Here is a 23,555-nt window from a genome sequence, read left to right as displayed (position 1 = left end):
TTGGTTTTGATGATATGTTAAATCTAGGTATAATTTGTTTGATGGATTTAGTGAAGCTTACGAGTATAAATGGTGATATAGTTGGATAAGTTTTAAAAAATTTGAATGGATGGATTATATAGTGATACAAATAAAGAACGGTCCTTCGACTCACTTCTATTTATGGAAAGGTCATAAACAACACGACTATTCTAAGCACCCGTAACGGGGCTGGTCTAACCTAACCTAATTTGATAATGGAAACAAAAAATATTTCATCCTTTTTTTAGTTTCCTACATATGATCCTACAATTTTAAAATTAATAAAACATGCATCAAACAATCTTGAAAAGAACTTGTCCTCGATTCAAGGATCCTTTAATATGTCATTAGACATCCATCCATCTTAATGGTAGATGGAGAAAATTATCTACTCCATCTGTCTTTTTAACTCTTGATTTTTATATCTATATTTAAATAGTTAATGATAAATCTAAAACATATATATTAAATGTTAACAAATTTTAATTTAGGATGAAGGTAGTACTTTAATACTAGAAATAAACTAAAGAGAGTGAGAAAAAAAATAAAAGGATGGAAGTACGGGAGAAATTTGCTATTTTGCCACTCTCAAATTTGGCTGTCTGTTATTATGCCATCCCGTGTCTATGACTGGTGGGACCGTCTGTGTCTATGATTTGTGGGTCCGATGGCATACTGGCGAAGCCCACAAATGATAATGACAAAATTGCCAATGGCTCGGAAGTACGCTGCCTTCGGAAGGAGCAAATTTCAGTTGTCTACCGACAAATATTCCTCAGCATAAGCACAAATCCAACTGTCACTGCCAAACAGTAAATAAAACCACAAAAGAAAAGACGCACACAACCAAAAAAAAGAAGAAGTTATTACAGCAATTTCGGTCTCCAATTAGATTAGAAAATCCACTACTGACACAACCAGCGAGATGTCTGCTATGCTCATCGGATCCCGTTCCAGCAATCTTGGCTTCAAGAATCCACCCAAACTCTACCCAGAATGGAACCTCTGTTGCAGGCCGACATGAAAATCTCTCGGGTTCAGTTCAATTCCAAAGAATTATATAATGTCCAAAGATGCAACCTTTGAATGGATTCAGTAGTCCGGCATGAGCTGGGAGATCTTGCCCTCCTCTCCAGAGATGGTGGCCGTCCGGTCCGTGGCACGGAGCCACAGACACACGGCGGAGAAGCTGAGCACAAGGCTGAGCAGCCCGCTGCCAAGGCCGATGCCAGCGATGGCGAGCACGGAGAGCCCCCGCGTCCGCATCGGCGGCAGCGGGTACCCATACAAGCCCTTGTTCCCTACGAAGGAGCTGGCATTGAACCTCGCCGTCCCGACGGCTGCCGTGCCGGCGCCGGTGCGGTTGGCAAGGAGCACGGGGATGGGGCCCGAGAGGCGGTTGTGGGAGACGTCGAAGGCTGAGAGCCGGACGAGGAGGCCGAGCTCGTCGGGGATGGGACCGGACAGCTGGTTGCCATGGAGATCTATGACGTTGAGGTAGGCGCAGCTGGCGAGCTCCCGCGGGATGGCGCCGGACAGCGCATTCGCGGACAGGTTGAGCACGGCGAGGTTCAGCAGCGCGGAGAGCTCCGTCGGGATGGCGCCGGACAGCGCGTTGGCGGAGAGGTCCAGCGACTGGAGGTTGGTGCAGTTGGAGAGCTCCGGCGGGACGGTGCCCCCGAGCGAGAGCTCCGGGAGGGCTAGCTTGTACACGCGCCCGTTGTTGCAGGTCACGCCCTGGAGGTGCGAGAAGAAACCATCGCACGGCGCGGAGATCGCCGCCTTGGTCCAGTTGAGACCGCCGGAGGGATTGGAGAGGGACTGGTGGAGGTGGGTCAGGCAACGCTCGTCGTTAGGGTCGCCGGCGCAAGGAGGCGGCGCGAAGAGGATGAGCACGACAGCGATGGCGGCGGCGAAGTGGTGGTGACGGGACATTTGGACTTTGGAGACGGTGGTGGGGAACTCACTCCGGGAGTGGAGATTCTGGAGAGCTTCGAGCTTGTCATCTGTCTGTCTTCTCCAACAGTCCTACTTTACCTCTCCTCGCAAAAAGAAAGCCGACATGTGGGCCTGTCTCACTCTTCCCGTCGCACGCGCCATCATGCCCACTCTCGCCCAGTCCAGCTCCAGGCCCGTCCACCGCCGCTCGGCCGCTCCTTCCAGCCACCTCTCGCTGTCGCCTGTTCTCGGTTAATCCTAGAAGCTCGATGCGATGGCGACGCTGCTGCGGGCGCCCGTGCTGCACGGCCGTGGCACGTCGTGAGTGGCGGCGGGAACAAGAACAAGCTGGCGCAGCGGTCGTGGTGGGAACGAGGCGGCGGCTGTGTCAGTCGGGCGGGAACGAGGCGGCGGCCTCAAACCAGGCGGGGCGTGCTCGGCCGCGACGTCTTCTGGCTCCGTTTTCTGGAGAAGAAGCAGCAAACACGTGGAGGACTAGCACTACGGGAAGATGCCGCCCTTCCTGGAGCAACCATTCAGCTAAAGATCTGTGCAGCACAGCAGCAGGGAATCTAACGCAAGTGAAGAACTTCATGCTGCTGCCAAGCCAGCTGCTGGCTTAACTAGGATCAATCAGTGGGCAGGTTTAATATTTGAAATATCGCTCGGATGTGCAGAGTAAACAGCAGCAGATCGTGGGCTCGAAACATCTGGTCAGTGACAGTTTGCTTGAGAGACTAATTAATTGTCTTCTGTTTGGCTCTATTCAGGTTGGTCTTGTAACGTCTCTCTTTAAGTAACAGCTCGTTGTTTGTCGACCTTAAACCCTAAAACCCGACACTTTTCTTGAGAGGTCTTAACGTGTCTCTTTCAACTGACGACCCTTCACGAACTCACCCGACAAAGGAACCACTGGTTGAAGAATACGGTACTGTATTGCTGCTTCAGTAATGTCCATCCATCCCTGTTATCTGTTTCTCCACTCAGATGTTTCTTAGAGGATGTTTGGTTTCAAGGGACTAATGTTTAGTCCCTTCATTTTATTCCATTTTAGTATATAAATTGTCAAATATAGAAATTAAAATAGAGTTTTAGTTTCCATATTTGGCAATTTTGGAACTAAAATAGAATAAAATGTAGGGACTAAAAATTAGTCCCTAGAAACCAAACACCCCCTTAGTCTTGATAGACATTTTTCAATAAAGACAAGACAGCACATAGATGGCAATATATAAGCTCTCAATTCTTCTAAAAAACTAAAACCAAATGCTCTGTTTGTGTTCTAAACTTGCTTTAATGTTGGCGCCAGGATGGATCCCCCACCGTTGGGGTTCATAAAGGTAAATGTCATTCAATGCAGCAATTGCAAAGAAGACAACTCAATCAACGTCAAAGCTAGTGGCAAGAGACGAGGCCTGCTGGTGGCAAAAGAATCGAAGGAGAATATGGGCTTATGGAGCATGCAGTGTTGCAGGGACAGTGTCGCCGACGCAGCAGAGGAAGGAAGCTGCCATCGGGCTCGGCCTGCAGAGGCGGCAAGAAAGCCCACTGTCACAGCGGTTTTCGACGGCCCGGCCCATATATTGCTCCTCCCAATCTGCCCTACCTGAACCTGAAAGTGATGATCCTGTTTCAAATACCATCTGACGATGACCCGAACCAAAAACTATTAGGGTGTTTGGTTTAAGGAATGAGCTAGTCCATCATCTTCTCACTACTCACTATTTTTGTTTGGTTTGTGGAATGGAATGAGTTGATCCATCACCACATCATTCCTCATAGTTAATTAGTTAGTTCTAATATGAGGAATATGGTCATCCCACCAAATTTGAGGAATGAACCCATGATGCACCACCTCAATTTGGATGTAGTGATTCCTTAAACCAAACACCCCCTATAGGTGTCATGTTGCTATTTCAGTAAGTTGTTGTTATCTGTATTTATTAAACGTTGAGGAGAAGACTCCAACTTGCAACTTGCATATATTATAAAATCGTCAAGGCAGGATATAAAAAAAACTTCACTGTCCAAACGTATGTGGGAGAGAGTTGATTGGGTTTCCTGGCTATACAAAAAATTTGTTGGGCGCTAAGCAACCTGTTCGCTTTATTTTAATCCGTATCGTTTTTTACTGTTTTGGTTTCTATAAATTACAACTACATCAGTTCAAACAGCTAGCCGGGTTTTATCCGAAGCGACCAGCACTCCTAGAAGTAAGAAGGAAGATTTGCCTCATTAGAAAAGCCATTATGCTAAAATTAAGCCTGTGGTGTCGTTTCCCGTCTTGTACTGCAAGCACTTTTCTCCAGCGCTTACTGATTTCGCAGGTGATTGTCTACGTTTCCAACAGCAATCTGTTTCGACTGTTCCTCCACTCCATGCAATTGTCGTTTGTCGACACATGTTCTGCTGCTATTTAGGTCACTGTTGTCTGTTGCATCAACAACTCCCAAGTCCCAACCTCGCTGCTAGATCTAATCAGAGTCATGCTACACTGACAAAAAGCACCACCATATGATTAGTCCGGGTCACGAATCCTGCTGTGCTAGACATTGAAATGTGAGCAAATGGGTTTTACCTTTTCCGAAAATTCGTTCATATCTGAAAAAGCGCTGTTTTAATGGAAAAACTTGATCGCACGCTAACCACTAGAATACTAGTATATACTCCTCGTACATATGCTAAGTCTATGTCATATCGCATCACAGAGCACACATATATTAGACTGTCTTGAGCCGGTAGTGTAAAATAGAGGATATAAAATTGTAGATCACACTTTTTAGAGTGAAATTTAAAATATAAGATATGATAGAGGATCTATTAAAGACAGCCGTGGGCCACGCCGTGCTGAATACTCTAATCCATCTAGAAAAGCCCAAAGAGCATTTTTTTTTTACAACGCCTCACATCTATCATCTTATTATCTGGAGGCCTACATAAATAAAAGAAAAACAAATTATAAAGATGTTAAGTTACAAATTTTGATTTATTTTTTTGGGTATATGGATGGTGAGTGTGAGAGACTCTAAAGAAGCGCGTTTGCATATGGGGGTGTTGATAATTTTTTTCCAAACAATCAGTCAGTCACAAGAAAGGAACAACATGAAAGTGATCTCCATGTTGGAAACCTAAAAACAAGGGAGAGAAAAAAAAAACTCGCATCGCGTCCTTGGTTCCTCGCATTAGCCACCCACTGGATTTTCTTGCCAACGAGCTTCGACTACACCAACGCCGCTTCGTCCCAGTGCTTGCTAATCATCGGCTCCTCTTAATTGCAGCAACCACCACGCTTCGTGTTTTCAGATCAAAGAAGTGGGGGAACAACACAGATTTGGAGCGGCACGCCAGCAATACGGACCGGGGGTGACCTGAGGCGTGGAGATTTTTGGCCGCTGCCTGCATCTCCACGTCGCGGTCCCAATCAAGATCATTATTTCTTTCTCCTTCCTTGTCCCCGCCCAAATCGCAAGGCTTCGTTGCGAATCGCCCTTGGCGTGGCCCCAGGATTCGACGCCCCAGCGCCCTCGCTGGAATCGTGGGCGCTGTGGAGGAGGACTCGAGGCGGCCGTCGCGCTTGTCTCGTCTCTCATCAATCTCACTCTCTCTCTGGTCTCTCTCTTTTTTTAACTGCGGGGATTCGCCCTGATTTAGAGGAGCGAGTTGCTGGTCTCGGCGCCGTCTAGCTCGTCCCGGACCGACGATTTGGGGCAGGGCAGGTCCAAAGGTGCGTTCTTGTGATTTTCCCCAAACAATTCTGCATCCTTCAACCCTCGATTTTTGGTTTATGTGAAAAAGTCTATTTCGTTCCAATTGTTTGGAGGAGTCGTTGCCATTTGGCAGCATTATGCTGGACTTTTCAAGTCAACCTGTTGCGTTCCTAGCTTTTTTGTTGTTGTTTTCGCCGCTAAAATCAGGTCTTTCTTGCCGTTAGCTTGAGAGATCATCCACTTCCGCATGCCTCAGTTGGGCCTGTCTCGTGATCTTCCTGTAATGCGGTTTGCGGCAGGCAGCAGCATCATGGAAGATTGAGAAAATTTGGAGGCATCTACTACAAGGTTTTCCTGTGTGCCCTCAAGACAGGGCGCTGTGCCGTGTGGGCCTCCTCTTGGGCATCCATGGGGTTCCTCAGCCTTGTGGGCAACTCCTTTGGGTGCTCTGCTTCCGGTGAGCGTCTTGTCTCAGCTGCCCGCGACGGCGACCTGCAGGAGGCACGCGCACTCCTCCAATACAACCCTCGCCTTGCCCGGTACTCCACGTTCGGCGGCCGGAACTCACCGCTGCACTATGCCGCGGCGCAAGGCCACCATGAGGTAATGTCGTTTGTCCTCCAGAGAAGCATCATCATAAGAGTCATACTATTTGCATTCAAATATGTTTGTTCTTTGGATGTTCAGATTGTCTCTCTGTTGCTTGAATCCGGTGTTGAGATCAACCTTAGGAATTACAGGGGGCAGGTACAGTTAATTTCTAAGGCTAAGTGTATTGAGATTGTGCGTGATAGATGGCATAGTTATATCTCAGAGTATGCTTTGCTAATTCTATATAGACTGCTTTGATGCAAGCATGCCAATATGGCCACTGGGAGGTTGTTCAGACACTGATACTCTTCAATGCAAATGTGAGTTTTTTTCCTCTTCATTCAACAACAACATTTCTTACAGTTTGTCGGATATCTTGCCTTGGTCTAATTTGGCAAAATGGTATACAGGTGCACAGGACAGATTATCTGAACGGTGGAACTGCTCTCCATTTTGCTGCACTGCATGGTCATGCCCGATGCCTCCGTCTTGTGCTTGCAGATTATGTTCCAAGCGTACCGAATTTCTGCACCCTGGTGAATCATAAGTCATCTGAAGAAGATTCAACTGCTGATTTTGATCATGAGTATGCTGGATAGCTAGCATGTTTTCTCTGTACTAGTTTATTTTAGTGCACAAATCATGTGATAGTATGTCTTTGTTACCAGTGCTTTGGTCAAGATGGTGAATCAGAAGGCGGATGGAGGCTTAACCCCACTTCATATGGCAGCATTAAACGGGCATGTAGAGTGCGTGCAATTGTTGCTGGACTTAGGGGCATCTGTTTCTGAGGTCACTATTGAGGATGGAACAACTATAGACTTAATAGGTATCACTTTTGCCTTTTTGGTCGCATACTCTTGTTGTAAGTGCTTAACCTTGGTGAGAACTTGTAAGCAAATCAACACCAACCTATATGATTCTTTGTCTTGAAATGGTTCCAAATGTTGTTTTCTGTGTGCAATTTGTACATATGCTCATGGCCTGAGTGGACCTAGCCCCTTTACTGGCTTGAAAAATCTTACCATGTTGCTCCTAATCTTTTCTGCAAATCCACACCATTCAGCTCTGTACTTTACTGTTCACTTGTTGTCACATATTAAGATATGCCACTTTATTAAGTGGAGTATTTGCCTGCTATGTTGTCATTTAGTTCGTCGCGTTGTTTGAAAAGTACTTTGGCTTCAATGTGGCAGGGGCCGGTAGCACCCCACTTCACTATGCTGCTTGTGGTGGAAATGCTGTCTGTTGTCAGGTATGTTCTGCTAGTCTGAATTCTGTTCAAATGTTTGGCTAATTCCTTTAACTGTTTACTGATAAGGATTTCTTCACTGCAGCTCCTAATTGCTCGAGGGGCTTGCATTGCTGTGCAAAATGCTAGCGGGTGCGATTCCCAACCTCTGCCACATGGCAAATAGCCTTTGCTATTGTTGTTAGCACTATGATTTGTCTAAGTACATGTTCGTTTCTGTTATGCAGATGGACCCCTTTAATGGTGGCTCGTTCCTGGCAAAGAAATTCAGTTGAAGAAATCTTAAGTAGAGAACCAGAGGGTCGGATACACACTCTTCCTTCACCTTATCTCTGTCTTCCACTCATGAGTATCATGAACATTGCCAGGTGACCATGTCTCTAATTTAGTTATGCAGCTATGTGCCATTAGTTCCCTGGTCTTGTCGCCTGCATGGCTTAAATAGTAATTTACTGGTTACTGCTCATTGTTTCTTATAGGTTGCCATGTGATCTTGTTCATCTGTATACTCCCTATAGTTGCCTAATTATGAACGCTTTCCCTTAAATTGTTTTCCTGACCATGTAGTATGAGTTCCAACACTTGTCAGCCTATCATAGTGGTCCATTTTGCATTGCTTGTCTAGAAAACATCTAATGAATTGTGTCATTTCGTTCTCTAGGGAGTGTGGATGGAGGTATCTAAACCAGTCACCTGTTTGTATCGACCCTTGTGCTGTCTGCTTAGAAGGGAGCTGTTCCGTTGCTGCAGAAGGTATGCTGCCAAATATACAGTACATGGTTAATACTGGCCGTTGCAGTTCAAGCTAACTGAATCTGTACCTGGAAGATGTTCTCATTAAGGGTGCGTTCGTTTACGCCGGATTTGACCAAGAATCATTCCAGCTCATCAACCCTTATATAAATTAGACAAACAATCTAGCTAGGAATCGTTCCGGGTGTTCAATCCAGTAATCCACCAAAACTGAACAGGCCCTAATGCTAGCATTCTACTAGTTGTAGTCTGAGCCTCATATCAAGTGCACTACTAGCCTTTACACTTTATGCTCTGGTGGTTCACAGCATTCTGTACAACTTTGTTTGCAGGTTGCAAACATGAATTCTGCACAAGATGTGCTCTATACCTTTGCTCAACTAGCTACACGTCAGCGAGCCCAGCGGGTGCAATACCATGCCCTCTCTGCAGACATCCGATCATCTCGTTCAACACCCTCCCCGGCACGAGCCCGATAAGAGAGTTGCCGAGGAACAGCCTCTCGCTGTCGTTCTGCACGGCGTGCCCAGCCGTGAGCTCCGACTCTTCCGCCCCGGTCGGCGCCCATCCGTGCCGCTCCGAGTTCCAGTGCGTCCGCCTGCCGCCGATGGGCTCGTCCTCCTTCCGCTCGCTGAGCTGCCAGAGGATACCAGCGATGAAGCTGCACCCATCGTTCTGCATGGGTTCCATGGACACGAACCCCTGCCTCATAAGGTGCTCGAGGTTCGGGTCTGGCCTTGGGCGGTCGGCTTCCCAGAGAGAGGGGGCTACCAGAAGAGCTTGGCCTGTGACGTTCAGCCCCATTGCTGCCACCGGCAGCTGAATTGGCGGTTTTGTGCCCCCCGTTTTTTTGAGGTCGGGTTTTGTTTGCCAATTTTTTGGTTGGTTTGATCTAATGTTCACCGTTGTGATCGATATGGTATGAACTCGCTGGTTCCAACTCCTTGTTGATTCGGAGTACTTATATATGTCTGATCAGAAGCAGCACGTAACTGCTTACTACCTTGGTATGTAAATAACCCCGTGGTGTTTGTTGTATGTTTCTGGGAGGCAATGAAATGCAAATTGAAGGAATCAGTTTTTTCAGTGCATCACTCCCCTGGCTGGCTACATCTTGTCATCAAAAGTTCAAAACTCAAAACGGATTTTTTTGTTACATCCGTGCATTGTCGTCCGCTGCTTGTGCGGTTTTGGTGGTTCTGGTAATTGTCCATGTGCTGCCCTCCGCTTAGCGATCCCAGCACCAACGCAGCAGGCAGCCCCCCGGTTCGGCGCTACAAAATCTTTCTACGAATGCATATAATAAGAGAAAGCAGGACAGCACTGCTATTCTCACATAGTCACATAGATGATTGTATCCATTGAACCAACGGGATGAGAACATGCAGCACATGCACAAAGCCACTGCATCAAAACTATGTACCGTCCAGTACTATCGAGCTGAAACCAACAGGCAAACTGGCAAAGTAACACTAAAGGCAATGGACCATTAACTTCATCATGTCTTTGATGATATCGTGGGCCATAGCAATGTGATACCAAGTTCAGCACATGTAAACGATTATCGGTTATCCTCTTAATGAAATAGGTATCACGACAAAGCGAGTATGTGGCCGGTGTAATCATTCTGTGACATTTTGTAATGCATTCAAAAGGCATTAGCCTGTTAACTCACGGCTCTAATCTCCACCTCAAATATGGGGTTTGCATGGTAAAAATAAAAAAACATTGAACTCTTTTTCTTGTCTACAATAGAAAAATGGCTAGACCAAACAAGGTTACAGAATCTAGGTTCACTTATTGATTTATGTAGAAATACCTAGCTCTTAGATTTCTGAAGTGAACAGTAACCTTCAAGGGCTAGTTTGAGAGCAAAAATAACGGAGGAGATTGGAGGAGATAAAATCTCTTTTGACATTTAAAATTTAATAGCAAAGGAAATTTAGTCCCTATTAGTTTAGGAGTCCAAAAACCGGAGACCCTCTCCAATCGCCTCTAATTTTGTGCCTCACAAACTAGCCCCAAAACCCTTTCTATATCCTTGCTCTCCAACCAGCCCTAACAACTGATTTGGGAGCTAGAATTGAATAAGAAAGAGATTTTAGTCCTTTCAAACTAGTCTAAAAAAAGTGGAAGGGACAATAATTTTTTCCTCTGAACCGTGTCCGTGTGGCTGTGGAGACGCGAAGAGCAAGTGAGCCTTGTCCTCGGAGGGAAGTTGGGCTGAGTGACACAAGTCATGGGCCTCTTTTTCTGTCTTAACGGGCTGCACTCAGTTCCATCCATACCTCAAGTCCATCGGCCATCGCCTCACTGATTCACTGAACCCTAACCCCATCCAAGGCTGCGGGCTGCCCACAAGTCATATGCACAAAATCTCATTTGAGCGTGCAAGCTCCTTCGCCTCGAACCCTCTCGCGCTTGGCTTGCTTTCACTCTCCAGGGCCCCACTCCCACCTCGCCGCCGCAGCCATGGCGATCACAGCGCCAACTCCCGACATCCTCGGCGAGCGCCAGTCCGGCCAGGACGTCCGCACGCAGAACGGTAACCGCCGCCGCCCCCTTTTTTGCCACCAGACTCCGCCGCGGCGTGCGGGGTTTGTGAGATCTAGTGGCCTGCGTAGCCATCTTGCCGCGCGCTGGTTTAACTAATGGTTTTGCTTGTTTGATCGCAGTGATGGCTTGCGGGGCGGTGGCCAACATCGTCAAATCCTCGCTCGGCCCCGTTGGTCTCGACAAGGTATGTGTACCTTCCGCTCTGATCTATTTAGTGCTTAGATATCTTGCCGGCCGCCTTTGGTGATCAGAACTTTTTATTTGTTTATCAACCGCTGCATGGTCTCATGATCTGTATTAGTAGAACACTATAATGGTATTTATTGTCCTTACATTGTGCTGAAGATGGTGTGGATTCGAAAACATTTAGCTGGGTTTTATCTCGCCACAAATTGGATGATTAATTCATAGAATGTACTCAGTGGCATCACAATTTTTTTTTAAAAAGTTTCTAACAAACGAGAGAAATAGCCAATACGTAAGAGCATGAGTATCTGATGTATGTACTGTACTCTAATCAGGAGAAGCGAAAACTAATTCAGCGCATTTTTCTTACAGATGCTAGTGGACGATATTGGTGATGTTACAATCACTAATGATGGAGCAACCATACTTAAGATGTTGGAAGTTGAGCATCCAGCCGCCAAGGTGATTCCTAGCAGCAAAATATGAAGGGAAAAATGTTTTGATTGCTTCTTTGCGGTTTATTTATATTCTGCTATCAATTTCTAGGTTCTTGTTGAGTTGGCTGAGCTCCAAGATCGTGAGGTAGGAGATGGAACTACTTCCGTTGTCATCATAGCGGCAGAGTTACTCAAGGTAATTAGTCTTTCACCTTTTTCACTATTGTGAATTACCCTACCTGTTTTCAGCTGCACGTGCACTAACAAGATTTTTTCTTATTGTCAGAGAGGCAATGATCTTGTGAAGAATAAGATCCATCCAACCTCTATAATCAGTGGCTACAGGGTGTGTTACCAAGTCTCGTTGTAACAGTAGTGGTATTTGAATTTTAAATGGTCATTTCCATGGCTTACCTTTGTGGAATGTTTTTTCTATACTCTGCCAGCTTGCTATGCGTGAAGCCTGCAAATATGTTGAGGAAAAGTTAGCAGTCAAGGTAAGAGAATGCTGTATTTTGAGTAAATACTGGAAGAATGCTGTCCCTTTCCATGCTTATTGTCATACTGGTTTGAAATATTCATCTACACTTTCAGGTTGACAAACTTGGAAAAGAATCCCTTATCAACTCTGCAAAAACTAGCATGTCTTCGAAATTGATTAATAGTGACAGTGATTTCTTTGCAACTTTGGTAAGTTCTATGGTCATTTTGTCTTTAGGTTACTTAGAACTAGGTGGTTCTCTACCTGGTTCGTTTAGCCTTGTTGGTTCATGTACACAGTATTGCTTTCGGTTTGGAATTTGGATGTGTGTGGATACTAACAGTAAAATCCTTTGGAACTTGATGTTGTCTTTACCTCTGCTCTGGTTTGTGTTTTTATAGTTTAATATTGAACAGAGATTGTTAGTTATGTTCTTTTGTGATTTATAACTGACAGTGTGTTTATCCCAGGATCTAACTGTTGGGGTTTCAACTATTTTTCTGTTAGCATTGCTATGAACATTTTAATGTAGACTTTTCCTGTCATTGATTTCTTAGGTTGTTGAGGCAGTTCAAGCCGTGAAGACTACAAATGCCAAGGGAGACGTGAAATATCCAATCAAGGTCAGTTAAATTCGTAAGCCTTAACCATTATGCTAGAGGCCCTTTCGCTTAGCTTGTAACTATAATTTTATCTGATCTGCAGAGCATCAATATTTTGAAAGCTCATGGTAAAAGCGCCAAGGATAGTTATCTGTTGAATGGCTATGCACTAAACACAGGCCGTGCAGCTCAAGGAATGCCTACGAGAGTAACTCCTGCTAGAATTGCTTGTCTTGATTTTAACCTTCAGAAGACAAAAATGCAACTTGGTGTCCAAGTTCTTGTAACTGATCCAAGGGAACTTGAGAAGATTCGTCAGAGGTATTTGCATTTTGTGTTCCATTACTTTAGAACTTAGTAACCGGGAACTGGGAACTTGGCCACGTTCCTCGTTCCGGGAACGTGGGAACAATCTTGTTCCAGCAGTGTTAAATCCTAGTTTTAGTAGCGTACCGCGTACCACGTTCCCGTTCCTCGATCCCATCGATCCGAGAACCTGGTTACTAAGCTTTAGAATTCATTTTCCTATATCTGATAGAATCAGCACTGTAAACACACAGTCTGCCATATAATCTATTTGAGGTCTCAAACGTTCATCCATGTTTCTTGCTCTTTTTCTCAGAGAATCTGACATAACAAAGGAGCGAATTGAGAAAATTCTCAAGGCTGGAGCTAATGTTGTGTTGACCACCAAGGGAATTGACGATATGTCCTTGAAGGTGTGTTTTTCATTATTCAGGCAGAAGTGATTCTAGTTTTTTAGTTGCTCTGGTTAACTTTGCAACAGAATGGCACATTTTGCTTTCATACTATTAGTTTTGGTTGTCAAATGCACTGTCCTTTTGCATGACACCTAATGTAGTATGTTTCACTTAACTAATTCTTGTAAAACTTGCCAGAGTTTTCACTTCTAAATATTTTGTTTACCTGCTCTGCTGTGGTTCATGTGATTTTCGAGATCCCAAAATGAAGCTTCTCTTCCATGATGTAAATTGATTCTGATGGTGTCGCTTAAACATCTATTAGGACTTTGATCTTTCCGTGCTAATATTTGTACAGAAATCTCATCCTGATGACTGTCACTGAATCACTCCATTATTGTGCTATGCAACATTTTTCAGTACTTTGTTGAGGCTGGTGCGATTGCAGTAAGGCGTGTGCGCAAGGAAGATTTGCGACATGTTGCCAAAGCCACTGGTGCAACTATGGTATGCTTACATGACAAAATTGTGCGTTTGCGTGTGTGTGTGGGGGGTGGGGGGGGGTGACAGAGCTTCAATTCTTGAGGTTCTTGAAAAGTAATACAGAAGACTGTTTAATGAAGTGTTAATTATGATGATGTTTACTGCATTATTAGTATTATACGTGGCTTAGCAATTAAACCTTTCAGGTGTCTACTTTTGCGGACATGGAAGGTGAAGAAACATTCGATTCATCATTCCTTGGCCATGCTGATGAAGTTGTGGAGGAAAGAATTGCTGACGATGATGTTATTCTGGTGAAAGGCACAAAGAACACCAGCGCGGTTTGTACTTTTTCCATACCAATTTTAAGCAAGTTTTCTGTAAGAGGAACAAATTCAATTTTATGGTAATTGATTTTCCATTGTGCAGGTCTCTATAATACTTAGGGGCGCAAATGACTACATGCTTGATGAGATTGAACGGTCCTTGCATGATGCCCTGTGCATTGTGAAGAGAACCCTGGAATCAAATATGGTAATTCATTTGCCTCCACTCTTTCATGCCATCATGTGCTGGTTACCTGCAGCTGAATAAGTCAATGCTTAGTGAGAACTTTCCCTATTCTTCTATGGCTTGTGCATTGAAGACTTTACATGCCTGGAGGAATATTACTGGTCAAAATGCAATTTTCTTTTATTATAAGTGGTCAAATTCTAATTGTTTGTGTTATCGATGGTGCTAGTGTCTCCAATATGTTTTGTATTGGCTATGTAGGTTGTTGCTGGGGGTGGTGCAGTTGAAGCTGCGCTGTCAGTTTATCTGGAGAACCTTGCAACAACCCTGGGTTCTCGGGAACAATTGGCAATTGCTGAATTTGCTGAGTCTTTGTTAATCATACCAAAGGTTTTGATCTGTTCTATTTTACTTGTAGTTTTACTTTTTTCGCAAATCAACATAGCATTTTAATGACCTGACCTTGCGCCTACAGGTACTATCTGTTAATGCTGCAAAAGATGCAACTGAGCTTGTAGCAAAGCTTAGGGCATATCATCATACTGCTCAAACAAAGGCCGACAAGCAACATTATTCAAGGTAATGAACTAATGACATGGCATGTCTTCAGTTATTTGATTAATACAGCCCTTGATTCTTGTGTTTCATTTCTGAAGTTCTGTGCAATGTTATCAGATTGGCTGATCAGACCTAATCGTATGAGACCTTACTAATCACGATTAATCGGTTAGTAATCGGCTGATCAGCAGTTAATAATGGGCCAAAAATAAGGGCCCCATCCATAAAAGCCTGTTCAAAATCTTTACTGCATCATGGGCCGAGGTGACCTGATCGGACCGACTAGTCGCGATTAGATGCGATTGATCTGATCAGATATTTGATCGACCTGATCGGCATCGCCACGAGGCGCTTATTCCAGTCCCAGTTAGGCAGTTACTGTTAAGTCCGATTAAACATGATTAATCAACCGATCAGATAACATTGGTTCTGTGGACGAGTATTTCTTTATATTTCCTTGGAAAGCTTTCTATTTATGCTATCATGTACTACTTAGCCTGCCGTCAGGAAAAGATATGTACTGACTTGATATTTGTAGCTATGCAATGCCATCTCACTGTCTTGCGCTGTGCTAAGCTTCCTAAAGGTCCTTACTTTGAACTTTGTTTTATAATTAGTTAGTTACTGCAACACGCTGGACTTTTTGCCATTGCAACTGCACCTAGATGAATTTTAGGAACATGGTATGATTCGTTTTCCATAATGCTTATATGTGCTGGGATTGCCATTAAGTTTACTTCCTTGCTATGCAGTATGGGCCTTGACCTCTCTAAGGGTATCATTCGCAACAACCTTGAGTATGGCGTGATAGAGCCATCGATGAGCAAAGTAAAGATCATTCAGGTTAGGCCTCTTGTTTCTTTCTCGTCATGGTATTTGTGATGTCTGAGTTTTATCCCAATTCCGATCATCTATCCTGTTCCTGTTGCAGTTTGCCACGGAGGCTGCCATTACTATCCTGAGGATTGACGACATGATCAAGCTTACCAAGGAAGAAGAGGGTAACGAAGAGTAAGCAGCCCACCAGTAGTGGGCTAGTGGACTCCCATGGGATGGTTGCCATAGCATGTAGCACTTGTTTTTTCACTTATCGTTTACTTTTGCTTGCTGTGAGCATTCGTTTGTAGGAAAAGTGAGAACGGATGTGTATCAATCCGTGTTGGGTGACGATGACTCACGGATGAATCAAATATTTGCGTATATTGGGGCCAAAACAGTTCTATCTGAAGGATTTAAGTTGGAAAATGGAATGGTTTCGTGTAGTGATTATTTGATTAACTACTTGTGCGGAACACTGGATACATTCGGTACAAGGGAAACCTGTGCCTGCTCGTCGAATTCTGTTTGTACTGCAGCTTAGAAGCAAAGCATAGTAGCACCATCGAAGCAACCTTGAGAATCCCAAGTGACCTGAAGATTCATGTGTATGGATGGTGATCTAAAGTATATAAGAGCACTAAATTCCCTCCAAAATGGATCGTCCTCGAAAGTATAGAAGGCACTAAATTCGCTACAAGAATAGATCGTCCTGCTGCAGGACAGTATGTATTAGTAGCTTAAAAACTAAATGAACACCTAGCTTAGGCGACTCACATCGATCCATGTTGGGCGCCTTAACAAGCCCATGACGGATGCACACCCTTGCAGTAGAGGAGCCAGGTAGCCAGCTGCTGTCACCGCCACTGCCGCTGGTTGTGTTGTTAGTTACTTGCGGAGAGGAAGAAGAGGGCGCCAAGATACGTGATGACTTTGGTCCAACGAAGGCCTCAACGGCCATTGAAGGCGATGTCGTGGTGGCCGAGGTCGTGCAGCAGCAGCAGCATGACACACCAGTTGCGGCTGTTGCTTCTCGACCCGCTCGCCTTACAAGGAACCATGTGGAGGAACGATGGCTTCCAGGAAGGATGGTGGGGCCGCTGTTGAACTGAAAGACGGTGGTGGCGATGTTAAGTAACCCTAGTTAGGGTTATGTGGGCAAATATCTGCTTTGTCCCTGAGGGGTCTCACATCTCTATATAATAAACCTGTACACCCCCTCATAATATATAGATCAGAAAGAGGCCAGAGGCCCAACCCTATATCCAGTGTCTCGTGTGTTTCCTCTGTCGTGCTTATGGGAAGGAAGACGGGTTCTCTACATCTTCTTGCGCCTCTACTGCTGACGGGAGGGAAGGGAGCGGATCTGGTGATCCGTGGTAACGTAGTTCTCAACACGTTATCAGCACGCTCTACCTCGACGTTGCTGCGGATCCGATCGGCATCAACTCTCTATCAAGCCGGCAGGTCCCTCGGCCTAGCCGAACTGTCCTACGCGACAGACTTCGATTCTCCCTCTACACAATAGAACGATATGTTTACTGTTCTTGCTATGTTGTTGTGCAAGTGCTGTGAACCGTGAGCGACGAACTGCCATCACCGTCGTGGTGTTGCGCCCGGGCAAGCGTCGCTACCGTCCAGTCCCGCAACACCGTAGCGCGATAGTGCAATGTGTCGTCCGATGTCCGTCGTCCGTCGAAAGCGGTCAGATCCAGTCCCGATAAAAAAAGAGAGTACCCGGTCAAAGGAGCTGCTAAAAAGATGGATCTAGTTGGTGGCCACACACGCCTTCCACACCTAGTGGCGCATGGGTGCATGCGGTTAGAAAAAAATTACCATTTTACCTATTAATTCTCGTTGAATTAAGTAGGTCTAATTTTAATTTATACGCATCCTCCATATGATTTATTCTATTTATTTTATGTTGCAAATAATAAATAGAATAAAGCATGTTTTATGTTGCATTGCACTGAACGGCTCCGTCCAGCACTCGTTTCTTGCCGTGAAAAAAGGTGAGGGACCACTTCCGTTTGACCAACCAGAAACGGCTAGGGACGCCCACGTACAACATGAGCGGATGCGGATAATTACATATGTGATTTTTCTATAATATTTTATGGATGCAAATAATAAATAGAATAAGGCATGCTTTCTGCTGCAGTATGTATCTTAATTAATTATTTCCTGTAGTAATTAATTACTAAAAAATGCATGCTTACATACAAGGAAGTCGCCTTTTACACCTGATGTGTTATGCTCATGCATTAATTTTGGTGTTTATTTTTCTGCTTTTATTTATCGTGGTAGATATTTAGCAGAAAATATTAAAATGCATGTAAACTCTATATTGTGTATATTTAAATCGCTCTAAATATTTATATTATGTTGAGCTTTTGGACTCATATCGAGCGATTAAACTGTAGTGGGTACTCAAACATGTCGATCAGACTTTGTTGTTAATTGGTTGAGTTATGGCATTGGCGAGCATTGGTTGCGCCCTGGCAACACGACACATTATTTGTGTCGTACGAACTTGGCTGCGTCATGTGATTGCTATGTTGTACTCTCACTTAGTCGGACCACTCCCGTTGAGTCGGACCGCCATCACCGAGTCGCGAATTTTTTGCATGCCCTGCAGGCACGGTTCGACCGCCATGATCAGCGAGCCACAATTGCGTCTGTTGCGCACGTTGCGTGGACTTATCCTGTACCCCGACTATCGAGCCACAATTGCGCCTGTTGCGCTTGTTACGGAGGCTTATTCGTTGTCGTAGCCTTGATGGCCACACACACGTTGACGCCAGATACGCTGGAGCTTGTACTCACGTGGAATGTAGTGGATTATTCGAGCCCCTGAAGTCACAGCATAGCGCAACCTTCGTAAACAATGTTGTTTAACTCTATATTTTTATTTGATTGTTTTGTGTGGCATCATATATTTATATATATCGCCAAGTGGCCATAACAATTATATCAAGCTCTATAGTGCTTGGAAATCTGGGAAATTAAATTAAAATACAATGAAACATAGATAAGTTAATTCTCTGCTCCTCTCATGCATAAAGATTTACCTGAAGTAACCCGAAGATATATAATATAATGTATGAAAGCCTTTTTGGCATAGAAGACATCACATATTAAGATTCTATTAGTAAGCAAAAAGACCTTACTAAATAATTTATGACCAGAAATCTCAGTCATACATTGCTCAACCAGATGTTAGCACATTGCTTTCTTTGTTGCTGAATGACATGAAGCAAACTATGAGATAAAAGGACATGTAGTCTCTAGCAACACGAAGTTGCGAGTATACCGAGAGGTTATTCTGAGAAAATTTTCACTATGTTGGTGTGAGAACCATTGTGTGTTCCCGTCGAACCACTTTGCCTGTCCTGTCTAGGACCTTTATGCTTGTGTTGCATACATCTCTCAGAATTATGAATACTCATAGTCGCTGAATTGACTCGAGATAGTCCCTTGACGAGTATGGTATACATTATAAGTCAAATGGTAACGATCAGTCCTGAATGGACATATAACTGGTGTTTTGTAGTAGAACTACATTGGATTCCACCATTTGACATGCTTACTGTAATCTATCTCTTATCTACTAGAAGTAAGAAGAGTAGAAAATAGCTATGAAATCCCACAGAGCTTGAAGCTAAATTGGGCATTAATATATCCTTGGTCCTTGGCACCAGAAGAGCCATAAGTATTGACCACGAGATTGTAAGTGGTGATAATTTGTGATAAAAATATAAAGATCTTATGGAGGCATGTTGCATTCTCCCTAGTCATGATGACTCCTTCGTATGAGAGCAGTATTATCTGTTGTTGAAGACTAGTCCCACGCGGATATTGGTATTTCTTTCGCTCTTGTCAAGCAGTTATCTCCATTTGCTTTGTCGAAAGCTTAGGAATCAGATGATTTTTCCCAGATAAAATAAATTCTTGGCGTTGTATGTTCTATTCCAAAGCTTCTCTATTTGCTAAACAATTAAGAGATCAACATTACGCTTTATAGAACAAGATGGTATATAATATGAGGAGAAAATTTTGTCCCGCTGGCAACTTACATCACAAATAATTGACTATTGTTAATAGTTCTCTCTCAAAATTATAATACCTAAAAAATGTTGCATAACTTGAAACCCAATTTCAGATTAGTATGAGTAATTGGGTAAACCATGGGCAATGGTAAAACGAGTTGGACTATACATCTTTGCATACCAAAAATATTTGCTTGGCATCATTGGCATGATGCTGTGCACTTTACTACCATTATCTGCACACATTTTCCTATGTGCTTAAAAGCACAATGCAACCAGTGAATGTCCTTGTGAGCGCTAGACCGTGATGGTCATTTTACTTGTTGATATGAAGTCAACTACTAGCTTCAAACGACGAATGGTATGCATGAGCCCCTGAAGGACCCTTATGGATACAATAGTGTTGCGTATATCAGTCTAAATCTTAATGATTGACTGTGCATTTGGTAATAAAAACAATAAGTTTGCAGAATTGTAACCATGAAGCAACTTGTTGTTGCGTGTCTTGCTGGAAGTTGAGACTAATCCTTCACGTTGGAGGACAAATATGTAGTATTCATGCCACTGCATTAATCTAAGTCCAAAGCTCACTGCATAAAACCCCTATCTATAATGTGCGTAAGACTTCCCAAATAAATCACCACAATAGCATACATTGGCCACGACTGGATGATTGTGGTTGGGGATTTTATCTGTATGCTTTTAGAACATCTCGGCATTAGGGGGAGGAATGCCCATATAATGTAATGCCTCAATATTCTATTAAACGCACAAAAGTCAAATTGAACCTGTCATTCGGTGTGTACTCCTGTGTATATGGAGTTTGCCAGAAATCGTTGAGGAGTAACCATATTGGTCTGAATGCTTCTACCTGATGTAGATGTGGATATACCCGGTGTCGGCGTTTCGAAACCGGGGGGTCCCTAAGCCGACGAGTGAGTGTGCCGCGTGCCCCAGCCCAGATGGGTCGAGCGCGTGGGCGAGCGCGAAGGGGGGAAAGGCGAGGTGGCCGGAGACGGGCGTGAGAGAGGTGGAGATCCCGCGGCCTTCGTGTTCGTCCCGCGCCCAGGTCGGGTGCGCTTGCAGTAGGGGGGTTACAAGCGTCCACGCGGGTGAGGGAAGCGAGCGGCCCCAAGAGAGCGCCTGTCCCGTCCTCGGTCCCGCGCGACCAACCTTCTCTAAGAAGGCCCTGGTCCTCCCTTTTATAGTCGTAAGGAGAGGATCCAGGTGTACAATGGGGGTGTAGCAGAGTGCTACGTGTCTAGCGGAGGGAGAGCTAGCGCCCTAAGTACGTGCCAATGTGGCAGCCGAAGAGATCTTGGCACCCTGCTGGTGTGATGTCGTGGCTGTCGGAGGAGCAACGGAGCTTGGCGGAGGGACAGCTGTCGGAGCAGTCGAGTCTTTGCTGACGTCCCCCTGCTTCCGTAAGGGAGCTGAGAGCCGCCGTCGTCACAGGGCACGCGGGGCGCCATCATTGCCTATCTGGCGGAGCTGGCCAGATGGGACACCGGTCTTGTTCTCTGCGGCCCGAGTCGGCTCGGGGTAGGGTGATGATGGCGCTCCCTGTTGACATGGTGGGCCCGCGCCCGAGGCCGGGCGACGTGGGGGCTCCTCCGAAGCTGGGGTCGAATCTGTCTTCCGTTGCCGAGGCCGAGCCCGAGCCCCCGGGTCGGGCGAGGCGGAGGTCGTTCGGCAGAGGCCAGGGCGGAGTCCGAGCCCTGGGGTCGGGCGAAGCGGAGTTCGTCGTCTTCCGGGTCTTAGCCCGAGTCCGAGCCCTAGGGTCGGGCGGAGCGGAGTCCGCCGTCTTCCGGGTCTTTGCCCGAGTCCGAGCCCTGGGGTCGGGCGGAGCGGAGTTCGCCGTCTTCCGGGTCTTTGCCCGAGTCCGAGCCCTGGGGTCGGGCGGAGCGGAGTTCGCCGTCTTCCGGGTCTTTGCCCGAGTCCGAGCCCTGGGGTCGGGCGGAGCGGAGTTCACCGTCTTCCGGGTCTTTGCCCGAGTCCGAGCCCTGGGGTCGGGCGGAGCGGAGAGCTTCCTATGGCGCCTTTGGCAAGGCCTGACTGCCTGTCAGACTCACTCTGTCGAGTGGCACTGCAGTCGGAGTGGCGCAGGCGGCGCTGTCCTTCTGTCAGACCGGTCAGTGGAGCGGCGGAGTGACGGCGGTCACTTCGGCTCTGCCGGGGGGCGCACGTCAGGATAGAGGTGTCAGGCTACCTTTGCGTTAAATGCTCCTGCAACTCGATCAGTCGGTGCGGCGATTTAGTCAGGGTTGCTTCTTAGCGAAGCCAAGGCCTCGGGCGAGCCGGAGATGTGTCCGCCGTTAAAAGGGGGGCCTCGGGCGAGACGGAAGTCCCTCGAGGTCGGCTGCCCTTGTCCGAGGCTAGGCTCGGGCGAAGCGTGATCGAGTCACTCGTATGGACTGATTCCTGACTTAATCGCACCCATCAGGCCTCTGCAGCTTTATGCTGATGGGGGTTACCAGCTGAGAATTAGGTGTCTTGAGGGTACCCCTAATTATGGTCCCCGACAGTAGCCCCCGAGCCTCGAAGGGAGTGTTAGCACTCGCTTGGAGGCTTTCGTCGCACTTTTTTGCAAGGGGACCAGCCTTTCTCGGTTGCATTTTGTTCCGGTGGGTGCGCGCGAGCGCACCCGCCGGGTGTAGCCCCCGAGGCCTCGGAGGAGTGGTTTCACTCCTTCGAGGTCTTAATGCCTTGCGTAACGCTTCGGCTGGTCTGGTTGTTCCCTCATGCGAACTGGCCGTAGCCCGGGTGCACGGTCGGGGCCCAAGTTCTCGGGCTGGTATGTTGACGCTGTCAACGGTTCGGCCGGAGCCGGGTTTGCGAGAGCAGCCCCCGAGCCTCTGCACAGGGCGAGAGGGCGATCAGGGACAGACTCGGCTTTTTGCATACGCCCCTACGTCGCCTTTCCGCAAGGAGGAGGGGGGGAGTGCGCCATGTTACCCTCGATGGGCACCGAACATGGTGTCTCCGGTGAGCTGCAAGCGGGTAATCCGAGTGGATGTCCGTGCCCCGTTTGTTGGGGGTCGGCTAGGGGCCCAGAGGCACGCCCAAAAGTACCTGCGGGTGATCTGCCGGACCCGGTCCCCTGGCGACGGGGTCCGAGGGCTCGATGCCTCCCTCCGATGGGATTCCGTTACAAGATCGTTCCTGCTGGTCTCGGAAATGTCCTAGGGTACCTCGGGAGCGCAGCCCGAGCCTCGGTTATGTATCGAACGTACCCCTGGTCATCCCTCGCTCGGCGTCTGAGGCGACTGTGAACCCTTCGGGGGCCAGCCTTCGAACCCCTGATCAGTAATGGGCGCGGAGCCCGAGTAGCCTGAGGCGGCCATGGAACCCTTCGGGGGGCTAGCCTTCGAACCCCTGACCAGTAGTGGGTGTCGGGCCCACGCGATCTGAGGCGACTGTTGAACCCTTCGGAGGGCCAGCCTTCGAACCTCTGATCAGTAGGGGGGGGGCTCGGAGCCCGGTTCCTTCACAGAGAAGGATCCTTTTCGGGGTATCCCCCTTTCCCGGTCCCTGTTGCAAGAGATAGAGAAAGAGGAAGAAGGAAAAGGATACGAAATCGAATGACGCGGCGTACCTTTTTTGGCGCGGTTATCACGGCGAAGGCGAAGCGTCGCCCGCTTCTCCTGCCAGAGGCGCCGCCTGTCCCGCCGCGGAGTTAATGCGACGGGGCGAGTGGTTGGCGGGGCGGCCGCTGCGCGTGCGCGAGTCGTTCGAGGGACGGCTATTTCGCTTCGCACTTTTTGAATCCCGCGTCCGGTCCGGGCGGAGCGCTGGAAACGGTCTCGCCCTGGTCTTTATATACCCGGGAGAGAGCCTGGTGACAGCTCTTCGCTCCGCTTCCTGCCTTTTTCTTTAGGTTTTCGCAACCCGAGAGGCTTTGACCAGAGAAG

The 23,555-nt window shown here is 46.7% G+C and overlaps 3 protein-coding genes across 5 annotated transcripts; 2 read left to right on the top strand and 1 right to left on the bottom strand.

Annotated features, from left to right (window-relative positions):
- Positions 1-717: 717 nt before the first annotated feature.
- On the bottom strand, positions 718-2,010 carry LOC100193532 (receptor like protein 57). Its single transcript, NM_001138643.1, has one exon. It carries the CDS (start codon positions 1,954-1,956, stop codon positions 1,114-1,116), a length of 843 nt encoding a protein of 280 aa, NP_001132115.1. The 5' UTR covers positions 1,957-2,010; the 3' UTR covers positions 718-1,113.
- A 2,939-nt stretch (positions 2,011-4,949) lies between these two features.
- LOC100279188 (E3 ubiquitin-protein ligase XBAT32) lies at positions 4,950-9,348 on the top strand. 3 transcript variants are annotated; one of them, XM_023302196.2, is made up of 11 exons: positions 4,950-5,683; positions 5,966-6,269; positions 6,354-6,413; positions 6,506-6,577; positions 6,668-6,843; positions 6,926-7,086; positions 7,454-7,512; positions 7,595-7,641; positions 7,737-7,877; positions 8,171-8,262; positions 8,595-9,348. In XM_023302196.2, the coding sequence occupies exons 2-11, from the start codon at positions 6,075-6,077 to the stop codon at positions 9,083-9,085; spliced, it is 1,494 nt and encodes a 497-aa protein (XP_023157964.1). In that variant the 5' UTR covers positions 4,950-5,683; positions 5,966-6,074; the 3' UTR covers positions 9,086-9,348. The 3 variants fall into 3 exon arrangements, with proteins under 3 accessions (XP_023157964.1, XP_008677061.1, NP_001145684.2); XM_008678839.4 differs by having other exon boundaries at positions 5,891-6,269; NM_001152212.2 differs by having other exon boundaries at positions 5,047-5,683; positions 6,036-6,269; positions 8,595-9,334.
- A 1,284-nt stretch (positions 9,349-10,632) lies between these two features.
- Positions 10,633-16,053, top strand: LOC100283716 (uncharacterized). The gene is made up of 17 exons (NM_001156615.3): positions 10,633-10,807; positions 10,938-11,002; positions 11,377-11,466; positions 11,551-11,637; positions 11,728-11,787; positions 11,888-11,938; positions 12,036-12,131; positions 12,480-12,545; positions 12,628-12,845; positions 13,147-13,243; positions 13,646-13,732; positions 13,915-14,049; positions 14,138-14,242; positions 14,483-14,611; positions 14,697-14,800; positions 15,532-15,622; positions 15,711-16,053. Exons 1-17 carry the CDS (start codon positions 10,735-10,737, stop codon positions 15,792-15,794), a joined length of 1,638 nt encoding a protein of 545 aa, NP_001150087.1. The 5' UTR covers positions 10,633-10,734; the 3' UTR covers positions 15,795-16,053.
- The last annotated feature ends 7,502 nt before the right edge of the window (positions 16,054-23,555 follow it).

This window comes from Zea mays, chromosome 4 (assembly GCF_902167145.1).
Source record: "Zea mays cultivar B73 chromosome 4, Zm-B73-REFERENCE-NAM-5.0, whole genome shotgun sequence".
NCBI lineage: Eukaryota > Viridiplantae > Streptophyta > Magnoliopsida > Poales > Poaceae > Zea > Zea mays.
This window is presented reverse-complemented; position numbering and strand designations above follow the sequence as displayed.

Bases quoted from the DNA above. Each gene is read 5' to 3' on its own strand.
- LOC100193532 (NM_001138643.1), bottom strand. From the start codon at position 1,956: ATGTCCCGTCACCACCACTTCGCCGCCGCCATCGCTGTCGTGCTCATC.
- LOC100279188 (XM_023302196.2), top strand. From the start codon at position 6,075: ATGGGGTTCCTCAGCCTTGTGGGCAACTCCTTTGGGTGCTCTGCTTCC. The intron at 6,270-6,353 runs GTAATGTCGTTT...TTGGATGTTCAG, and splicing joins CGGCGCAAGGCCACCATGAG to ATTGTCTCTCTGTTGCTTGA. The intron at 6,844-6,925 runs GTATGCTGGATA...CTTTGTTACCAG, and splicing joins ACTGCTGATTTTGATCATGA to TGCTTTGGTCAAGATGGTGA.
- LOC100283716 (NM_001156615.3), top strand. From the start codon at position 10,735: ATGGCGATCACAGCGCCAACTCCCGACATCCTCGGCGAGCGCCAGTCC. The intron at 11,939-12,035 runs GTAAGAGAATGC...CTACACTTTCAG, and splicing joins AGGAAAAGTTAGCAGTCAAG to GTTGACAAACTTGGAAAAGA. The intron at 13,244-13,645 runs GTGTGTTTTTCA...AACATTTTTCAG, and splicing joins TTGACGATATGTCCTTGAAG to TACTTTGTTGAGGCTGGTGC.